The sequence below is a fragment of the Ictalurus punctatus genome, chromosome 3, assembly GCF_001660625.3.
Source record: "Ictalurus punctatus breed USDA103 chromosome 3, Coco_2.0, whole genome shotgun sequence".
Classification (NCBI taxonomy): Eukaryota; Metazoa; Chordata; class Actinopteri; order Siluriformes; family Ictaluridae; genus Ictalurus; species Ictalurus punctatus.
Window position 1 is genome coordinate 32,092,709 of NC_030418.2, and position 22,106 is coordinate 32,114,814.

Genomic DNA, 22,106 nt, shown 5'->3' on the forward strand with positions numbered 1-22,106 from the left:
TTTCACTAGCAAAGGAAAATTTAACAAAACATTTGGCCATATTGTGTCCAAAATGTCAGTTACTCAATATTAACTTCTTGTTTATAGATCATTTGTATGAATTCAACTTAGCACTTGCAATCATGCAGTTATAATGAATACTGATATTGCTTAAAAAACAAGCACATTAATATAAACCTGTGATTGTGAATTACAGCTGGAACTACTGTCAGCGCTACTATTATAGAAAATTAATCAATACCTTCTGACCAATCTGATTCGAGAATTTCACAGCACTGTGCTATGATGGATTTTAAAATTGGCTCGGGTATAGTATCTGGTATAGCACAATCACTCACACATTCACACATTAGAAACAATTTGGAAATGCCAATCAGCCTACTCAAGTCATTGGACGAAATATACTTAATATTTTGAATCAAATAATCTTGTTTTTAGTGGCATAAAATAGCAAGGATAGTCATTTCTTTAAAATTAAGTTCAGCACGAAACTGTATTTTCATCTGTATAATGTTGAAGCTTTCTGTTAGAACTATGTCTTTGAAATTTAGAAAACGAGAGGATGAGGTGGAATGACACCAAATTAACCGAAATAAAATGGCTGCCTCCATGAAGTTATAGTGTTGAGTTACACAAGCATGTTTTTTTTTCTTTTTTCAATTAGATAAATTATAATAAATCATTTCATACAGTCATTGAACAACAGGATGTGGTTTACGGCTCATATTTACAGAAAAGATGTTGTCTTATCAGATCGACTGTGTAAATCATTCGCCCTGAATTCCTTTAAGCGGTTCTTCACCAAATCTAAAGCTGGCTATTTCAGGATTTATGCCGCAATCAAAGCCCTAATTCAGAGCCTGTGTAATATGTAATGTTACACTTTGTTATTCCTTTCCACATGTAGGCTGGTAACCTATTGTACAGCCGAGGCCCGTGTTCATGTAAAGCCCAGAGCAGATTGACCCGACGCTGTCCATCAGCAAACACATACTATTATTAGCACATGTCTTGAGGATGTGAGAACTGACTGTTGGTGTAAAAGAGTATGGAAAGAACAGCCTGAAGACTTCGACAGGATCAGAGTTGGGTTCAGCACATTCCTGTTGAAATCGTGTTTTTACCCCATCTTTCCCCATACGTTATCCTTATAACTGAAGTTCGCTTGCTATATACAATCATATAGGGGAAAGTTGGTAACAGGGCACAATCCTTAAACCTCTTTTATATTTTATTGTTCTACATTTGAAACTGATCAATACTTGGTTTTGTTTTGATTTCAGCAAGAGACAAGAGAAATAAAGCAAGCACTTCCTGAAGTGACTTTATTGAGAAAAAAAGCACATCTTTTCCCACTCTAGACTCTAGATGGGATATATGTGGATACACTATATTTCCAAAGTATGTGGACACCTGACCATCACACCCGTTGTCAGGAACACCAGGGAAGATTCATCAATTGACCACCGGAGATCTCACTCACCCAAGTTCTAACATGGGACCACATTACCCAAGGGCCCACTGGACTACATTGTCCAAGAGCCCGCATGCATAGACTGATTACAGCACACCTGTGCCTCATCATATAGACTATCTAAACCCTGTGTGTTTGCTCATTCTTTGTGAAGTCTCGTTGGCCTCGGCAGTGGTTTTGAGCGTTGATATTTCTTCTGCTGTTCTATCAAAGAGGCGCTTTGCCATCCACTCACCACAACACCCTGTCATCCTCAGCCTACCATGGCTACAGAACCATAACCCGCAGATTTCATGGCGTAAGAGACAGATCATGTGATGGGACCCAACCTGCTCGTCCATGTGGGGGTTTTTTTGTGGAAAAGAAGGGGGGCCTTCATCCTTGTATTGACTATCGTGGCCTAAATTACATTACAGTCAAATTGAGATACCCACTGTCCGTGGTACCGGCAGCTTTGGAACAGTTAAGGACTGCTAAGGTATATACCAAGCTCGACCTATTCTGCCCCTACAATCTCATTCGCATCTGAGAAGGGGATGAGTGGAAGATAGTCTTCTCCACCAGCAGTGGTCACTACGAATACCTTGTAATGCTGTTCGGGCTGGCTAACAGTCCATCGGGGTTCCAGTCCTTCATAAACTATTGTGAGGAATTAGCCCGGGGAAGGGCGGCGTACAGACCCACAGGAGACCAAAGGGTGGTTGCAGACGGTGCTTTATTGTGGCTAGGGTGAGGTGAACGTGTGATAAATGGAAGAGTGCGGGGGTTTGTGAAGGCGTGACGGCCGGCGGAGTCGACTCGTGGCGGAGGCGGGATTCCCGAGGCGGGGCGGGGGTTTTCTCGGGCCGGCGTCCTCCGTGTGTGCGACTCTCACTATCCGGCGGTCTCGTCCGCGCTTACGACTCCTGGAGAGAGGGAGAGAGAGAGAGAGAAGAATTTAGCGTGAGGCGTGAGGTTACCGTCGTGATCGGAGGTTGCGAATCGCTGCAAACACGCACGGAGTCCGTTTTGACGCCACGATATTCTCTTCCGCTTCCCGGCCGGAAGCGCGCTCTTTTATCCTCCTCCGTCGTCGCCTGAGTGGTGGGACTTCCCCGTTGGATCCGCCAATCGCGGGCCGGAGTCGCGTCAGCCCCGCCCTGCCGCGGCGGTCCTTCCAGCTGGCGGAATGTTCGGCAGGAAGCTGCCCACGTCGTGCCGGTGCGGCAGTCGGAGAAGGAGCGTTTTCCCTCTGGTGTGCGCCGGATCTCTGCCGGTCGCGACAGTACCCCCCCCTCAGCTCCGAGCCTACTGCCGCTCGGTGGTGGGCCCAGAGGGCGGCTCGTCGTGAGAGCCCATCCGCGTTACCATGCTGGGCCCCTGCCCGGTGCTTAACCTGAAAAGAGAAGTCTTGTAAGGCGAGGAACCAGCGGGTTACCCGGGCGTTGGTGTCCTTCGCCTTGGCCATCCACTGCAGGGGGGCGTGGTCGGTTATGAGGATGAAGTGCCTGCCCGCCAGATAGTATCGCAGCTCCTCGATGGCCCATTTTATTGCTAGTGCCTCCCGCTCGACCGCCGCATACTTCCTCTCGGCCGGGGACAGCTTCCGGCTGATGTAGAGGACTGGGTGTTCTTCCCCGTCGAAGGTCTGGGAGAGGACGGCACCCAGCCCGGTCTCGGACGCATCAGTATGTACAGTGAACGGGAGGTCAAAGTCCGGGTTGCGGAGTATCGGCGCGCTGGTGAGGGCTTCTTTTAGGGCCTGGAAGGCCCTTTCTGCATCGGCTGTCCACCTCACCTGGTCTGGCTGGCCCTTCTTTGTGAGGTCTGAGAGGGGAGAGGCTACAGCAGAAAAGTTAGGCACGAACCTGCGATAGTAGCCCGCCAATCCCAAGAAGGCACGTACCTGTTTTTTCGACGTTGGACGTGGGTAGTCCTTCACAGCCTCGATCTTTTTTTGTTGGGGCTTCAGCATCCCCCGTCCGATGCGGTATCCCAGGTACTGGGCTTCCGTCAGCCCTAGGTGGCATTTCTTTGGGTTCGCCGTCAGGCCGGCCTCCCGGAGGGCTTTCAGGATCTCCCTGAGGTGGAACAGGTGGTCGGCCCAGGTGGAGGAGTGTATGACCACGTCGTCCAGGTAGGCCGCGGCAAACTGTCGGTGGGGTCGCAGGAGGATGTCCATTAGCCGCTGGAACGTGGCGGGCGCCCCGTGCAGCCCAAAGGGGAGAACCCGGTACTGCCAGTGGCCGGTGGCCGTGCTAAAGGCTGTCTTGGGCCTTGCCTCCGGTGCGAGCGCCACTTGCCAATAGCCTTTGGTGAGGTCCAGGGTCGATATGAATCGGGCTCTCCCCAGCCTCTCAATCAGGTCGTCCACTCTGGGGAGGGGGTAGCTGTCAAACTCCGACACCTGGTTCAGCCTCCGGAAGTCATTGCATAGCCTCATGCTCCCATCCGGCTTCGGCACGACGACGATGGGGCTGGACCAGGGGCTGCTGGACTCCTCGATGATGTGGTCCCGCAGCATGCGACTGATTTCCTCCTCGATGGCCTGGCGCCGGGCCTCGGGGACACGGTATGGCCTTTGTCTCACCACTACACCGGGAGGAGTCTTGATTTCATGCTGGACCAGCTGAGTCATTCCCGGGGCAGCCGAAAACACATCTGCAAACTGGTCGGTCAGCTCGGTAAGCTCCTGTCTTTGGGTGGGGGTGAGGTCCTCCCCGAAGCCGACCAAGGTACCCTTGCCCCGGTCCGAGTCCTGAACTGCGAACGCCGACACCACCGGGGTTGGTTCCACCCACTTTTTCAGCAGGTTTATGTGGTATAGCTTCCCGTCCTTCGGCTTACCGGGTTGCTGTAGGCGGTAGTTGACTGGGCCCCGGCGCTCGAGGACAGTGTATGGACCTTGCCACCGGGCGAGGAACTTGCAGGCGCTGCTGGGCACTAACAGGAGGACCCGGTCCCCCGGCTGGAATTCCCGGGGCTGTGCGGGGCGGTTGTATACCTTCTTCTGCTCCTCCTGCGCCGCCAGCATGTGCTCCCGGACGATGGGGCCCACCCTGTCAATCCTGGCTTGCATGTCCTGCACGTACTCGACGACGGAGCGGAACGGGGATGGTTGCTCCTCCCAGGCTTCGCGGGCTACATCCAACAATCCCCGCGGCCGCCGCCCGAACAGGAGCTCGAAGGGCGTGAAGCCCGTGGACGCCTGGGGGCACTCCCGAACGGCGAAGAGTACGTAGGGGAGGAGGAGGTCCCAGTTCCTCCCCTCCTCGTCCACCACCCGGCGCAGCATCCGCTTGAGGGTCTGATTGAACCTTTCAACAAGTCCGTCGGTTTGGGGGTGGTAGACGGACGTCCGGAGGTGCTTCACCTGTAACATACGACACAAATCCGCCATTAGCTTCGAGACAAACGGCGTACCTTGGTCGGTCAACACGTCCTTGGGGATCCCCACTCGACTGAAGAGGAGTACCAGCTCCCTGGCGATGTTTTGCGAGGTGGCCTTGCGGAGCGGCACCGCCTCAGGGTACCGAGTGGCGTAGTCGACCAGGACCAGGATGTATTCATGGCCCCGGGCCGACTTGGGTAGGGGCCCCACGAGATCCATGCCCACTCGCTCAAACGGGACACCGATGATGGGCAGGGGTATCAGGGGCGCCGGCGGGGGCCTCCGCGGGGCCGTGCGTTGGCACTGCGGGCACTGTTGACAAAAGGTCCGGACCTCCGCGTCCATCCCGGGCCACACGAAGCGGTCCCGCAGTTTCTCCAGGGTATTTCGGGCCCCCAGGTGGCCGCCGAGGGGATGGGTGTGGGCTAGGTGTAATAAGATGGCTGTCTTGGCTCGGGGTACCACCAGTAGGTCCACCTGCTCCCCGCGGCGGCAGGCCCGTTGGTACAGGAGCCCCCCTCGGACGAGGAAGTACGATGTGGGGAGCCTCAGGTCTGGGCTCTGGTCGACCCCCTCTATCACCCGTACCTGGGCCCAGCAGTGCTTCAGTCGGTCGTCCTCCTTCTGTTCCCGACCGAACTTTCCCTCCCGGTTTACCTGGGGAAAGACAGATGACAGAGGGTTAGTAGTTTGGGGGGTCTTACCTTCTGAGGTGGCCTCTCCGTCGTCCTGGGCCAGGTAGGCCGGCCGGGTTGGGATCCCCTTCCCCCGCCGCCGCGGTCTCCAGGACTCGGCTCTCGGTACCACCCGGAATCCTGGCCAGTCTCGTCCCAGGAGGAGGGGCACGGGGAGTTCGGGGATGATTCCGACCTGGAGGGGCCAGGTGCTGGCTTCGCTCCGGATCTGGACCTCAGCTGAGGGGACCTCCCGGGTGTCCCCATGGACGCATGTCACGGTAAGCGTCCCGCTTGGTCGGCGCCCCTCAGGCAGGATGGAGGGTTGGGCAAGGGTCACCGTGCTCCCGGTGTCCAGTAGGGCGGTTACCGGTCTCCCTTCGACCCACACCGTCACGGAGGGCGCCTCCGGCGGTTGCTGCTGATGGAGGGCGCAGCCTGCCAGCCATGGTTTTGTAAGCAGCCGGGCGGCTTCCCTCTCCGGCTCTGTAGGCATGGGCTCGTCTCGGGGGTGTTCACAAGTGGGCGCCCTCTGTGGGTTCCTCCAGATGCGGGGCCGGGTCTGGCGGTCAGACCGGGGGCCCTGGGCACCGAGGGGCCGATCGAGGTGCTGCTGCTCCCCGGAGTCGAGCTCCAGGGTGGCCAAGGTTCGCTCCAGGGCAGTCAGGAGTTCCTGGGGCGTAGTTGGGGCGTGGGCCCCCACGGCCTGTCTCTCTGCCCGGGGTAGCGCTCTCAGGAAACGGTCGACCGCCACCTTCTCCGCCACCTCCGAGGCGGTATGCCGATCCGGTCGGAGCCATCGTTTGGTGATCCGGAGGAGGGCGTTCATCTGGCAACGTGGTCGAGCACCTGTTCGATAAACCCAACGATGGAATTCAGTAGCGGCCCGGCCAGGGGTTCGGCCACACCACGCCAGGACTCCCTCCTTCATCGCCAGGTAGTCCGTAGCCTCCTCCGGGTCGAGGGCATAGTAGGCTGTTCGGGCCTCTCCCGTGAGCAGGGGACCAAGGGCCCGGGGCCAGTCGTCACGGTCCCACCCCTCCCGGCAGGCGATACTCTCGAAGGTCTCGAAGTACGCCTCAAGGTCCTCTTCGGGGCCAAGGGGGGGTAGTAGGCGGCGGATCTCGCTGGTTGCGTCGGGGAGAGGCGTGGAGGCGGCGGGGGTCTCAGTCCTCATGGCGATCAGTGTCTGTGTGGCGACCTGAAGGCTTTCGGCGAGCTGCTGCGTCACGGCGTGCTGCTGGAGGCTGGTCTCCAGCAAGTGTTGCAGGGTGGGGTCCATTTTTTTTTTTTTTTTTTTTTTTTTTTCCTCTCTCTCTCGCGGGTTTATTTATAAACTTTTTTTTTTTTTTTTTTTTTTTTTGTGTTTTTCTTTTGATGTTTTTTTTTTTTTTTTTTTTTGTGTGTTTTTCTTTTGATGGGTTTTTTTTTTTTTTTTTTTTTTTCTTTGCAGTAGGCGGGTCTGTACTATGCCTGCATCCTCCACCAGTTGTGAGGAATTAGCCCGGGGAAGGGCGGCGTACAGACCCACAGGAGACCAAAGGGTGGTTGCAGACGGTGCTTTATTGTGGCTAGGGTGAGGTGAACGTGTGATAAATGGAAGAGTGCGGGGGTTTGTGAAGGCGTGACGGCCGGCGGAGTCGACTCGTGGCGGAGGCGGGATTCCCGAGGCGGGGCGGGGGTTTTCTCGGGCCGGCGTCCTCCGTGTGTGCGACTCTCACTATCCGGCGGTCTCGTCCGCGCTTACGACTCCTGGAGAGAGGGAGAGAGAGAGAGAGAAGAATTTAGCGTGAGGCGTGAGGTTACCGTCGTGATCGGAGGTTGCGAATCGCTGCAAACACGCACGGAGTCCGTTTTGACGCCACGATATTCTCTTCCGCTTCCCGGCCGGAAGCGCGCTCTTTTATCCTCCTCCGTCGTCGCCTGAGTGGTGGGACTTCCCCGTTGGATCCGCCAATCGCGGGCCGGAGTCGCGTCAGCCCCGCCCTGCCGCGGCGGTCCTTCCAGCTGGCGGAATGTTCGGCAGGAAGCTGCCCACGTCGTGCCGGTGCGGCAGTCGGAGAAGGAGCGTTTTCCCTCTGGTGTGCGCCGGATCTCTGCCGGTCGCGACACTATGTATTCAGAGACATGCTAAACCAGTGCATAATAATTGTGGACATAGATGATATCGTGATTTATTCAGACACCCTGGAGAAACATGTCGAGCAGGTCCAGGCAGTCCTACAGCATCTCATCAAGCACCAACTGTACACCAAGGTGGAAAAGTGCAAATTCCATCAAACGTCAACCTCCTTCCTTGGCTACATCATCAGTTCAGAAGGAGTGGCTATGGATGAGGGCAAGGTACAGGCGGTCCTAAGCAGGTCTCAGTCAACCAGGGTAAAGGAGCTACAACGATTCTTAGGATTTGCTAATTTCTACAGGAGATTTATCAGGAATTTCAGCACTGTTGCTGTCCCACTGACCTCCATGACAAAACGGGGCAACGCCAAGCTCTGCTGGTCTGCTGATGCCATCCAAGCCTTCGAGGAATTAATGAACCGCTTCACCTCTGCACCCATTCTGCATCACCTGGACCCCAATGTACCCTTCGTGGTAGATTCATCAAACACCAGTATTGGTGCCATCCATAATCTCATCCCTGCTGAATGCAACTATGATATGGGTAATCGGGAACTACTGGCCATGAAAGCGGCATTTGAACAATGGCGACACTGGTTGGAGGGGGCCAAACACCTATTCCTGGTATTAACAGACCACTGCAACCTTGAAAACTTGCACACAGCCAAGAGACCAAATCCCAGACAAGCCAGATGGGCACTGTCTTTCACTCGATTTAACTTTTCAATCACTTATTGCCTAGGCTAAAAAAACATCAACCCCATCAGTATGACTCCACCCCTCAGAACCCCTCTCCAGAATCAATCATCTCACCCTCTCTGATTCTAGCCCTGGTCCAGTGGGACATCATGTCCGAAATTACCCAGGCCCATGCACAAATCCGCCACCCCCAAAATACCCAGCCAACCGAATGTTTGTCCCACTGAGTTTACGAGAGAAGGTAATCCATTGCGTGCACTCCTCCACAAGCTCTGGCCACCCAGGCATAGCCACCACAGTACGACTGCTAAGAATCACCACATTCAAAAACGCTTGTCACATTTGTGCCACAGCCAAAACCCCCAGACAACCACCAGAAGAACTGCTACAACCACTACACATACCATAACGGCCATGGTCCCACATCGCCATTGATTTCATTACTGATCTACCAATCTCTCAAGGTAACACCACCATACTGACTGTCATTGATCATTTCTCTAAGGCATGCCAGTTAATACCCCTGTCAAAGCTCTCGTCAGCCCTTCAAACCGCAGAACAGCTCTTCCACTACATGTTTCGCTACTGTGGCCTTCCTGAGGACATTGTCTTGGACCAGGGGCCCCAGTTCACATCAAGGGTTTGGACAGCTTTCTTTTAATTACTCAACGGCAATATAAACTCAAAACTCAATCCTCAAACCCTCCACAAAGTTAACACCATTTCAATGTGATGCAGTTTCGAGCAGTGAAGCAGTTTGGAGCCAAGCTCATGTCCACCTACAGTGGGCCATAAACAGGGGAAAAGCTCAAGCTGACAGCTTGGACAGGTTGGAGTGGAAGAACTCGAGTGGCCTGTAGAGAAACCTGACCTTAACCCCACTGAACACCTTTGGGATGAATGGTGTCTGGACCATTTGCCTGACCTCACTAATGCTCTTGTACCTGAATGAGCACAAACCCTCAGAACCACACTCCAAAATCTAGTGGAAAGCCTTCCCAGAAGAGTGGAGGTTATTATAACAGCAAAGCAGGACTAAATCTTGACTGGCATGTTTAAAAAGGACATGTGGGTGTGAAAAACCCTTCAGGATTCTAGAGTTTTAAAAATGTATTCTTATACTCCACACTCTGATTAAATCAAGGTAACTCAAGGTTCCTCTGTTTATCCATCAGAGAGGACTCTTGGTTTCCAAAAACAGTACTATTTGGAACATTCTCTAATAGCAAAACCGATAATTATGGGATTCTAGACAGAACTTGTCCTAGAAGGGCAAGTCAAGAACCCATTCAGGGTTCTAGATTTTTTAAAAAGTGTAGACTTGCACTTTACTCTCAGTTCTTCGGGGCTTCATTGGGTGGTTAAGATTTCCTTGGTTCCTACAGCAGTACTACACGGAAGCCTTGCGCTTGTTATAGGGTTGTACATTTAGCTTTTGAGGGATTCTCCTAAAGGGGCAAGTCAAGGTTTTTTTTTAAAGACTGTATTTTTGTACTCCAAACTTTCATAAGCTTTATAGGGATGGTTAATGGTTTTAGATTTATTGAGAGTTCATACTTTGAACCTTTTCTTATAAGCAAACCTGTCCTACACAGAATTTTGAAGGGGTTCCCCAAAGAGTCATGCCAAGAAATCCTTCAAGTATACTACACGTCCATAAAATTTGGATTACTTCAATGGCTCTGTGTTCTTTATCAGAGAAGGTTAATTGATTCCTAAAGCAGTACTATTTGGAACCCTTTGCAATAAAAAAAAATGTTGTTTTAGGTTTCTGCATAGACCTTTTAAGGGGTTACCTCAGAGATGCAAGCCAATAGACCCTTCTAATAGATTTTTTAAAGAGTGTATACATGTACTTTAACTTCTGAGATAAAAAAAAAAAGATTCCTTGTGGGTTCTTAGGATGTTTCAGGGTTCCTTAGTTCCTAAAGCAGTACTACTTGTGTTCCTGATAGTTATAGGGTTCTATAGGGAACATTCAGAAATCCTAGAAACCTTTCAGGATTATAGGTCTATTACAAAAGGTATTCTTGCACTCCACACCTTCAGAAACGACTGGAGTTCTTTGGATGGTTAACATTTCTAGATTTCTAAATGGGTTATACATAGAACCTAAAAGAGAAACCCTCTGGTGAAGAGTTTTTCATAGAAGGTTCCTCCAGTTGAACAAACCAAAGAACCTTCGTTTCCCCCAAGTTATTAGTTCCATTAAAATGATAAAACTGTAAAAATTCATGTAGTAAAACATAATAATAAAAACAATAAATTAAATATTAAATAATTAATCATTAATTTATCTTGGCAAGATTAAGATTGCAAAAACATTTCCAATAAGATAAAACATGTCTAACAAAAATAACCTTTAAATATTAGCAAAGGCTTAAAGATTTAGTAAAGATGATTTACTTAAAAAGGAAACATTTCCCTCCAATTTATTCACCATGCTTGTGCTTGATCTACGGAGATCATTTATGCTATAGACTTACACAGATTCACATCATGCCCACAAGCAACACCACATCCCAAAGCCTATTACCATCCACAAAACACACACACTCATACACTCAGTGTGTGTCCCACAGAAGGCCCTGATCTGCGTTAGCAGCGAATAAGAATGAGCAGAGCAGCAGTGAAATGAGCGCTTTGACTCAAAGATTAGCTGGGGGCGTGCTGTAGGCGAGCTCACACACACACACACACACTCACACACACACAGAGGCTTGCTGATGACAGCTCACACACAGCGTCTAATGGCGAGAGATGAGCCACACAACCGCCTTTCACCACATTTCATTTTCAGTGGATGTGTAAAAATGATTCCACGACTGCTTATATTTAAGTGTTAAGTTCTGCTTTTAAAAATTGTACAGCAGGGTGTTTGTTCTAATTCATATTTCCCACACTAATTTACCCTTTTGTGTAGATTCTTAAAAGAAGAAAATAAACACTTGAGTTTGTGCTATTGTAGGAAAATAATCAATCAACCACAGGATGGTGTGATGTGGCCCGATGTGAAGTGGAGTCACTGCTACCACCCTGAAGTAACATTCCTCTTACACAGCAATTTGCCAACACTAACAATTGTTTATTTATTAAAGCATGAAATGTACCTTTTATCCATTTATGGTTACATTTAATGTTCTGGAATGTTCACAAAACAAGGGATTTTTCTATAGTAACACCTCATACAGAGACTTATTCACATGAATGGATTAAAATTACAGATTGTGTAATTACAGATATGGTGTGTTTTCCTGTGAAGAGATGGTTTTTTTTGTTAAACATTTTGGAAGGAGCCTCCAGTGTCAGGGAAGGTCTTCGGGACAGACAAGTTTACGCTTTGAGGTTTCTTGGTAATGTGACAAGCTGCATTATTTTGTATTTTTAACTCCAAAAGCGTTATTTTGTCTTATTTTTTTCTCTGCCGTGAAAGAGGCAAAGCAGCGGGTGTGGGAGAAGTTCCAAGAGGACATGGAGAAGGACTTTCGGTCAGCAACAAGATGTTTCTGGAAAACCATCCGCCACCTCAGGAAGGGGAAACGGGGAAACATCCAAGCTGTGTACAGTAAGGATGGGACACTGTTGACCTCAATTGAGGAGGTAATTGCACGGTGGAAGGAACACTTTGAGGAACTCCTGAATCCGACTAACACGCCCTCTATGGTAGAAGCAGAGGTGGAGGCTGATGGAGGATCATCAGCAATTTCCCTGGTGGAGGTCACTGAGGTAGTCAGACAGCTACGCAGTGGCAAAACCCCGGGGATTGATGAGATCCGTCCAGAAATCCTGAAAACTCTGGGTGCGGAGGGGATGTCTTGGATGACACACCTCTTTAACGTTGCGTGGAAGTCAGGGACAGTGCCCAAGGAGTGGCAGACCGGGGTGGTGGTTCCCCTGTTCAAAAATGGGGACAAGAGAGTATGTGCCAATTATAGGGGTATCACACTTCTCAGCGTCCCTGGTAAAGTCTACTCCAAGGTGCTGGAACGAAGGGTTCGGCCAATAGTTGAACCTCGGATTGAAGAGGAACAATGCGGATTCCGTCATGGTCGTGGAACAATGGACCAGCTCTCGCAAGGATCTTAGATAGGGCCTGGGAGTATGCCCATCCGGTCTACATGTGTTTTTTGGATCTGGAGAAGGCGTATGACCAGATCCCCAGGGGTTTACTGTGGGAGGTGCTGAGGGAGTATGGGGTGAGGGGTTCCCTTTTTAGGGCTATCCAATCGCTGTACACCCAAAGCGAGAGCTGTGTCCGATTTTTGTGTCCAAAAAGTCGGACTCGTTCCAGGTGGGGGTTGGTCTCCGCCAGGGCTGCGCTTTGTAAGCAATCCTGTTTGTGATATTCATGGACAGGATATCGAGGCGTAGTCATGGTGGGGAGGGGTTGCAGTTTTGTGGCCTGATGGTCTCATCGCTGCTTTTTACAGATGATATTGTCCTGATGGCATCATCGGTCCGTGACCTTCAGCACTCACTGGATCGGTTCACAGCTGAGTGTGAACAGGCTGGGATGAGGATTAGCACCTCTAAATCTGAGGCCATGGTTCTCAGCAGGAAACCGAAGGAGTGCCTACTCCGGGTAGGGAATGAGTACTTAACCCAAGTGAAGGAGTTGAAGTACCTCGGGATCTTGTTCACAAGTGAGGATACATTGGAGTGGGAGATTGGTCGGAGAATCGGAGCAGCGGGAGCGGTATTGTAATTGCTTTATCGCACCGTTGTGACAAAAATAGAGCTGAGCCGGAAGGCAAAGCTCTTGATCTACCGGGCAATTTTTGTTCCTACCCTCACCTATGGTAATGAAGGCTGGGTAGTGACGAAAGAACTAGATTGCGGGTACAAGAGGCCGAAATGGGTTTTCTCAGGAGGGTGGCTGGCTTCTCCCTTAGAGATAGGGTGAGAAGCTCGGCTATCCGAGAGGAACTCAGAGTAGACCCGCTGCTCCTTTGCGTTGAAAGGAGCCAGTTGAGATGGTTTGGGCACCTGGTAAGAGCACCTCCCTAGGGAGGTGTTCCAGGCATGTCCAGCTGGGAGGAGACATTGGGGAGGACCCAGGACTAGGTGGAGAGATTATATCTCCACACTGGCCTGGGAACACCTCAGGATCCCCCAGTCAATGTGATCCCCCTGGTTAATGGGGCTTGGGAAAGGGAAGTTTGGGGTCCCCTGCTGGAGCTGCTGCCCCCGCGACCCTATAACAGATAAGCGGTTGAGGAGGGGAAGGAGGAGGAGGAACTCCCAAAGAAAGGGAAAAAGTGGCTGGTGAGGGAATGACTGTTTATAGCTGCTATAGAGTAAATGACAACAGGAATGTATAATAATTGTTGAACATTAATTGTAAGTATGAATGGATAAAAAAAATTAAATGGGGAGCTTAGAGGAATAAAACACTTCCCAACCTATTGTTATAGGAAGATATAGGGTGTCCCAAAAGTTTCAGTGAATAGGGGACTATGTACTCCAGCATGACGTCAGTTGTGCTTCGTCAGTGGATGTTGGTGGACATCCACTTCTTCTCGATTGGTCCGTAACACTTCCAGTCTTTTTGAAATTGTTTATAGTTTGGCAACAGTGTCACGTGTGATGCCATGTTTCTTCTTAAAGTCCATCACAACCTTTCCACAGCTTCCTGATCCAGCTATGAGAATGATTTCAATACGTTCTTCTGTTATCAAAGGTGTCCTTAAAGGCTGTCACACAGGTGCATCTCAAAAAAAAAAATATATCATGGAAAAGTAATTTTTTTTTCCATAATTTAATTCAAAACACAGTTGACCAACACCAGCAGATGACATGGCCCCCCAAATCATCACTGACTGTAGAAACTTCACATGGAACTTCAAGCAACTTGGATTCCGTGTCTCTCCACTCTTCCTCCAGACTCTGAGACCTTGATTTCCAAATGAAATGCAACATTTACTTTCATCTTCCCCGTGATTGTGGTTGTGTACTGAACCAGACTGAGAGATTAAAGGCTCAGGAAACCTTTGCAGGTGTTTTCAGTTAATTATCTGATTAGAGCTCTTCTCAAGTCTACATTTCTGTATTATATATTCTTTATTCTGATATTTTGAGATACTGGATTTTTTATTTCCATGAGCTGTAAGCCGTAATCATCAAGATTAAAGCAAAAAACAAGGCGTGAAATGTTTCACTTTATGTGTAATGCATCTAGAATATACAAAAGTTCCACTTTTTTCCCCCATATGACATTTCAGACACCCTATAATAACCTTTGGGGTGGGAAGAGCAACTCTATTTCATAAAATTTTTTGGAACAATCTGAGCATTAACATTTTTTAACTTCTCATACAAGTTGTGTGAAACGATAGGAATTTGCCACACTGTATAATGCTATATAAACTTACAACTATTGCTATTTCATCCATATTTGTGAATACCCGTCTGAGACATTAAATTGGATAGTCAGAATTTTTTTCACGTCAAACCATCAGCCGATGAGAAAATGAATGTTTTTTTTATTTTTATTATTATTTCAGTGTTTTTAAAGCAATTTTAAATTCTTCTGGAATTTCCTCAACATTTAATTACGCATGCATATTAATAAGACTATTATATTAGCAGTGTTTTTTTCTCTACATAACCAGACTTGTTTCTCCCATCAATATGAGCAGAAAGTGAAATCTAACCCATGTGGTGAAGCAGACGAACAGTTAATACCTACAACAGAATTGCACATTATATCTGTTTTGAAAGAAAATGACTCAGAACGCTGCACGTTAATGAGATGTGCTCACAGATACAACTGCATTATTTTGCTTGTTGCACGCGAAGCCCCACCGAATGAGCATCACAGAAGGCTTGGCGTCGAATATCAAATGATTCAGTGCGTCTTAACTGCGGGCAACCGGAGCGCTGCAGCAGCCTCGTGCTTTCAGGGAAGAGAAACAAAAGAACTTGTCCCTCTGTCATCTTCTGGCAGTGGGAGTAAAGGATTGCTTTGATGAAAGAATGGAGAAAGAGAGAGCGAGAGAGAAGGAGGAGTGTGTGTCTCAGTGAAGCCAATCTAGTGTATGCACCAGAGTCTGAACAAGGGGATTATACTAAAGAACACTCCCTCTCCCTCAGGGTATGGAGGACATGAGAGTGTGCGGTGTGTAGTAGCAAGGACAGTGTGTTGTATGATGTGTATGTGTGTGTGTGTGTGTGTGTGTGTGTGTGTGTGAAAACCAGCATGCATGCAAGCAAGTGATGGTGTCTTTCCCTCCTCCTGTCTGTGTGTGTTGTGTGTGTATATGAGCACCCTGCATGTTTCAGCATATTGTGCCCTCAAACTCCAAAAGATGATTAGGAGGATTTGGATTTGGCCAAACAGCATGCCTTTAAGAGGCAGACAGCTGGTTTAAAAAAAAAAAAAAAAAAAGACAAATAAAAGGCGCCTCATAGCAGTTCTTTCTCTGTGTCTCGCGTCTTCTTCTCGATTTCATTCAATCCACTTGAAGCAAATGAACTTAAACGAAAGAACGGTAGTTCTGCAAGAGTAACACGATTAGTATTCCTTTTTTTCATGTCTCAACGCTCTGATTTTACTCTGGCAGGTCGTTTAACACACACACACACACACACACACACACACACATGATCACAAATCGAAACAATGTTCAAGACTGCCGCTTTAATCTATTTTTTTTGGGTTGCAAGAAATAATAACACATTTTCAGCCTCCTTGTATGGAAGCAAAGCGCACAGTTCGATGTTTTCATATCTAACAAAACACGCACGCAGCTGAGGAGCAATGCTGATTTATATATTTCTCAGTGTAATGCTTTTAATAAACACTCCGTCAGTGGAAACCGAATCAATGTGGGCCTCGAGCATGTAAGGAAATCAATTAAAATGAAGTCACGGGCCTGGCTAGCGAATTGTCTCTGGCAGTTATTTGATATAATATGGTTAATATTTCTCACTGGGTAAATTAACACGATTTTGCCATGGTAGATGGAGTCCTGAGTGTGAGAGGAGTGTATATGTGGAGTGTGTGTGTGTGTGTGTGGTTGTGTGAGGGTTCCCACAGGGTGGCGGCGGAGGCATAATAAGCACTTTGTGTAAACAATGGGCTGAAGTGACCGCTGAGCCACATGCGGCCAAAATAATTAAAGCTTCCTCTCATCTAACGCTGCCTTTTAGCTGCTCTCGCTCCTTCTTCCTTCTCTTAATCTCTCTCTTTCTCTCCTTTCCTGCCTCATGCTGTCATCCTTCCTCCGTGTGTGTGTGTGTGAGAAGATGCTGTGCGGTCGCAGCTCGTTTGTATTGTGTCACTCTGGTATCGATCCAGGAGCTGCTGGAGGAAAAAAAAAAAGAGGCGGCAGCCAAAAGCTGCCTCGTGCCAAAAGTCAAGCCAAGTGGGCGGATTCGGGGCGGAGCTCAGAACAAACCGTATTGTCCCGTCTTAGCGGCAGCGAGGGGCTGTCTGTCTCACCTTGCTGGATTGATGGGGAGGAAATGAGGGATTTGGGAAGCTTTAGATGGATGGCTACATGGTCATAGCAGCTGCTCAGAGTTGTAACATTAAACGTACTACAAATGTAACTATAAATGGATAAAAAGTACAGGTATATTACAGGTATTGTTGATTCATTTTCCATAAGAGCAGCTCTGACGGTTGTTTCAACTGCAATTCAAATCACAGGTTTACATGGACTAATGTACTCTTTTTAATCTGTTATCATTTTCGTAGTAACAACTTATACAGGGACTGTGAGCAAAATGTTTTCTCAGCATTCATGGAAGGAGTCTCCAGTGTCAGTGCTTTGTAACAGAGGTAAAGCTGTAAGTTGTTTTTGATACAGTGGGCTGATATTTAGAGAGAGAGAGAGAGAGAGAGAGAGAGAGAGAGAGAGAGAGAGAGAGAGAGAGAGAGAGAGAGAGAGAGAGGTGCTAGTGAAGGAACAACGGTTTATAGCTGGAATAACACAAAGGATACCAAGAACTAACTTGTTTTGCAGATGTACGACGACATTAAATGTAACTATAAACTAATAAAAAGAGTTTAACGAATAAAATTATGGGAAATTGCTGCGGTATAAGAATAAGAAAACACTTCACAACATGCCGTTTTCAGGAAATAATCAACTTAAATCAGTCGATTATCAGGCAAGGAGTGCACTGTTTTCTGATGTAGACATGCTTCAAATGAAATTAGATACAGTACTATAGTTAAATGTATCGAATACAACGCCTTGCAAGATTAAAGTAAAACAAATATATCATTACTATTATTATGCGTACTTCTAGACATTTCATTTTGCTTGAAAGAAGCCATCCAAGTGGGAAATTTCCATAAACACGTTGAACATACCGCCATCTTTGAACAATCACAAACGAGGGTTTCTATGACAGTGGTAGAGAGCTCGCTGAAATCCTCATCTGAAACAAAGTACTCTTAAACGAATGAAAAGCCTGTGGGATAAGTTTGATTATATTCAGTGTTGAAAACATTAGTGTTTTGGATAAAGCTAACTCTTCAGACTGACACAAAAGTAGAGGGCTATAATAATGGATGGACGGACGGACGGACGGACAGATGGATGGACGGACTTTACTGATCCCTAAGACGAAGTTTGTTGACTAATCAGAGCAGGATAGAGATTCTGTACAAAATCCATAACGACGACAGGATAGAGAACCATCCTCATTCACAGGTCACTCAAACATGTTGATTCAAAGTTTTTTAAGAGTGGAGAAGATTTTGGGATTAATCTTTGGACGCTGATGTAATGCAGAAAACACCGCAACAAATTACTGAATAAAACACTTGAGGGTGTGCTTTTATAAGAAATGAATCAACAACATGTTCGTATGATGAAGCAGACTCCCTGTTTTCACCCGAAAGCTGATTATATTTCTATAACAGCACACCCTGAAGTGTTTTATTCCTCTTATACCACATCGATTTGCTGACAATCCTTATTTGTTAAAGAATGACACATCATTGACACTTTATTTTTGCCGGTTTATAGTTACAGTTAATCTTGTGGAACATCCATGAAACAAGTTAGTTCTTGCCATCATTTATTTTATTTACCTCAAAGCGTAAACTCTTCTGCCTTGAAGACTTCCCCGTGTTGGCTTTCTGAAACAAATTACATCAATGTTTTCTTACGGAAAACTTCACCAGCTGCTGTTGTAGAAAATGAATCAACCTTCGGATTTGAGAATTCAGCAGCGCTGTGGTAAAATAACAGTTTCTGCAAAACTGTAAGAAATCTTATATCTGTTCGATTTTATTGTATTGTATTATATTGTATATTTTATATAATATTGATATTATATAATATAATATAATATAATATAATATAGCTCTCATGCTGCTGATGAGCAATAACAATTTTCATATATTGCACTTACTCCCTGGGACAGGCTCCAGGTTTCCCTGTGACCCTGAAAAGGAGAAAGCGGTATAGAAGATGGATGGATGGATGGATATATTGCACTTAGTGGAAATTTCAAAACAATTAGAAAGAGACATCATAAACACTTCAGAAGCTCGTTCATTGTGTTAGTACGGAGCGATGATGTTGATCTAAACGAACAGTCGAATAGTTGTTGTATTACATGTGATTCAAGAAGTTTATGACAAATATTTTATAAGCAATATTTTACAATCAACCTCCATTTACAGTAGTTACACTCGAATCAATTCAAACGTGATCTCACTGATTTTTCATAATGCTGGTCAATAAAAATAGATCCCATCCCACCAAACCCCCCGCCCCCCCCCCCCCCCCCCCCCCCCCCCCCCCGTCCCCCCCGTCCCCCCCGGGCTGTCTTCGGTCGTTCACTCTCTATTAGAGTAAAGCTGTGAACTTGCCCTGCTCTGAAAAAACACCTCAGAAGCATATGAAGGGGCACCTTGAGCTCGAGTTTACTTGGAGGTGCGATTTACAAGTGACACGCAGCCATCAGGAAGAAAGAGAAAGAACACAGAACAAAACAAAAGAAGAAAAACAGAATAGGCAAAGCATAACCGGAGGCGAAAAGCCAAACCAATATTTTTCTATTCTCTCACGGTTCTCTCGTTGTTTCTCGGGCGTTCGGAGCGATGTGAAGCGAAGCAGGGGTGCAGGGAGATGAGGGAGGTGAACAGGTGCTGAACAGAGTAAAGCGCCTTTTCATCTCGTCCCAGACGCCCTGCCTGAAATGGAACGGAGCATAGACAGGCGCGGATGAACCACAGCAGCAGGCAAACTGCACTTTCTCTGCCATACACTCAGGATGTGCTTTTAAAGAACTTGCAATAAAATCTTCTCCTGGCTAACTGGGAATATAAATATGCATGATTTGCTTTGCTTGGCTACATGGCCTAACTTTGGTATGAAAACAAGGTCTCTGTGGAAAAACCAATAAAGGCTACGGGAAACTGACTTTACACTGTTTACGGTCTTACAAATAAAGGCGCCAAAAAAAGAGCCACTGGTTTTAAGAGAACTGTTTTAATTGGTGCCACAAACTAACATAAAGGCAAAATGAAATGGAAATCAAAATGCATTTTTAATTGCATCATGATGTAGGGGCAGTGGTAGCTCAGCGGTTGAGACATTGGACTACTGATCAGAATCAGTAGGTTCAGGAGTTCAAATCCCAGGACCACCAAGATACCACTGCTGGGCCATTGAGCAAGGCCCTTAATTTTCAGCTGTATAAAAAATGAGATAAGTGTAAGTTGGTCTACCTCTACGGCCCACGGACTACCTCTTATATCTACAGCTGACAGCTTATATATACAACTGATATATTTATTTCACCTGGGGCTCGTTAACTGAGATCTACACGTTACAGTGCATAATGTTCTCATTATACATAATTTATATAATATATTGTATATATAACTTACTGTTAAATATAAATGTTGATATTGACCCATTTGCTCAAGAATCTCAGACATGTCCAGTTTATTAGTTCATTAATAAACATTTATCACTTTAATGTCTCTAATTTGAAAAAACAAACAAACAAACAAAACTACAAATGACTTTGTTCCCTGGTGAAGCTTTGACTTTTTCTTCCTGGTTTGCTGGATAGATTTTTGGCTTTAAAAAATTCTCATTTGCTGATTGATTTGGATTTGATATAGGACTGAACCTAGTTTTATATTTTCTTTTTCATTGTGCTTTTAGTAAATGTAATGTCTGATCATACTGGGGAAATTTAGAGATGTTTGCACTTTCCTGTTTCTCTTTCCTGTTTCTCAGAAGCTGCATTTAATTAAAAAAAAAAAAATTTTTTAGATTGTCCAGTCCTCTGTCCGAGATTCTCTTCAGTACGAAATCTCAAGAGCGAGTAGTTATATTTTTGTAGGATTTATATGGAATTATCACTGTAACCAGCAGATTATTAGATTTTGGAATTGATCCAACTGGGGTCAAGGTCACAGCAAGGTCAAATGACTGAAATAGCCTCCCTTCTGTTTGAAATACATTTTAAAGGTATTTGAGGCATACAAATGAGTAACAAGAAGGGCTAGAGGAGATCCTTATTGACTCCATTGGCATCAAATTCTACTTGTTCCTTCTGGTTTGCTGGATGGACTTCTGTTTTTTTAAATGCTCTCTTTTGATGTAGGTTTCTGGGTTTTTCAATTTTTGATTTCTTCTTCCTCATTATGTTCTTTTTGCACATAAAATACAAGATAAAGTATGCTGGGGAAATGTATTGACTAGTCAATAAGAGCCCATGGCTATAGTTTTGATCCAAGTTTCAAAATAGCCATGTCAAGCAGATTCCTAGTCTTTAGTTTCTGTACTGATTCTCTAAATATAATTATACCACAGCGAATTCTTGATTCTGAATGGTCAGACGGTGTTAAATTCTCAATTCTGACTGCTTGTATGGTAAATGTTCCACATAATTGAATTAAAAAATGTGTGTAATCAGTGATATGGTGAAATTTTCTGTGAGGATATTTGTACCTATAATCTTTGGAAGTTTACAGTGTCAGTGCTTTGTAACAAACATGGGAAAATCTTTAGGACAGTGGAGTTGCGTGTTCTGTTTTCTCAGTAATATAGCAACCTGCATGTTTTGTTTTGTTTTTTAAATATTTTTTGTCGTGCTAACTTGAAGAGAGACAAAGTGAGGCTGGTGAGTGAAGGATTGGGTAAAGCTGCTATAATGATGCTTTGTGGTCTTTCAATAGCATTACATGATAAAAAGTATGAAATTCTTTAATATAAAAAAAATCTAATCATTGGCAAATTGATGTGGTAAGAAATGGAATGTGCAGTTATCCTATCACACCACTGCATCATGTTTGTTTTTATTATTAATAGTTTAAAATAAGGATCACTCTTTCTTCTATAAGCCATCTGGATCATAACAGACACAAAACACTTGGAAATCTTGCATGCTGTCATGTATGGAGCTTGGGACGGATGAAAATGCAGATAAGATAAGGGTTTGAATACTAAACATAATCAGAGGTGAAACATAAAACAGCTGAGAACTATGGTGACACATACGGGAACCAATGACAACACAGGGGTGGAGACAAGACAGAAATCATAAAAGAGGCACATGTAGAATGTAAACGTCAAAAGTCAAGGTCACTGAAACCCAGAAGTGTGTGCTCGTGATTTGAAGCATGCTGCATGCTACAGTGCTAGTGCGAGGGGACATCATGACAGAACAACCCCCCCTTAAAGGCTCTCCTCCTGGAGCACCAGAAAATACTCCCTCCCCCAGCAGTCCTGGCCCTCTGGGCAAAATGTCTTCACAGCCCCTCAGGTCCCGAGGCAGGCATTGTCCC

General features: G+C 46.5%; 1 protein-coding gene across 1 annotated transcript; it reads right to left on the reverse strand.

The window, feature by feature from the left end:
* Nucleotides 1-2,120: 2,120 nt before the first annotated feature.
* Nucleotides 2,121-6,822, reverse strand: LOC128632749 (uncharacterized). Its single transcript, XM_053679893.1, has 2 exons — nt 2,473-6,822; nt 2,121-2,379 (listed from the first exon to the last, which is right to left on the reverse strand). Exons 1-2 carry the CDS (start codon nt 6,798-6,800, stop codon nt 2,199-2,201), a joined length of 4,509 nt encoding a protein of 1,502 aa, XP_053535868.1. The 5' UTR covers nt 6,801-6,822; the 3' UTR covers nt 2,121-2,198.
* Nucleotides 6,823-22,106: the final 15,284 nt, after the last annotated feature.

Excerpts from the sequence above, each read along its gene's own strand:
- LOC128632749 (XM_053679893.1), bottom strand. The coding sequence starts at position 6,800 with ATGGACCCCACCCTGCAACACTTGCTGGAGACCAGCCTCCAGCAGCAC. Across the intron at positions 2,380-2,472 it reads GTGGCGTCAAAACGGACTCC|GAGTCGTAAGCGCGGACGAG; the intron begins GTGCGTGTTTGC and ends CCCTCTCTCCAG.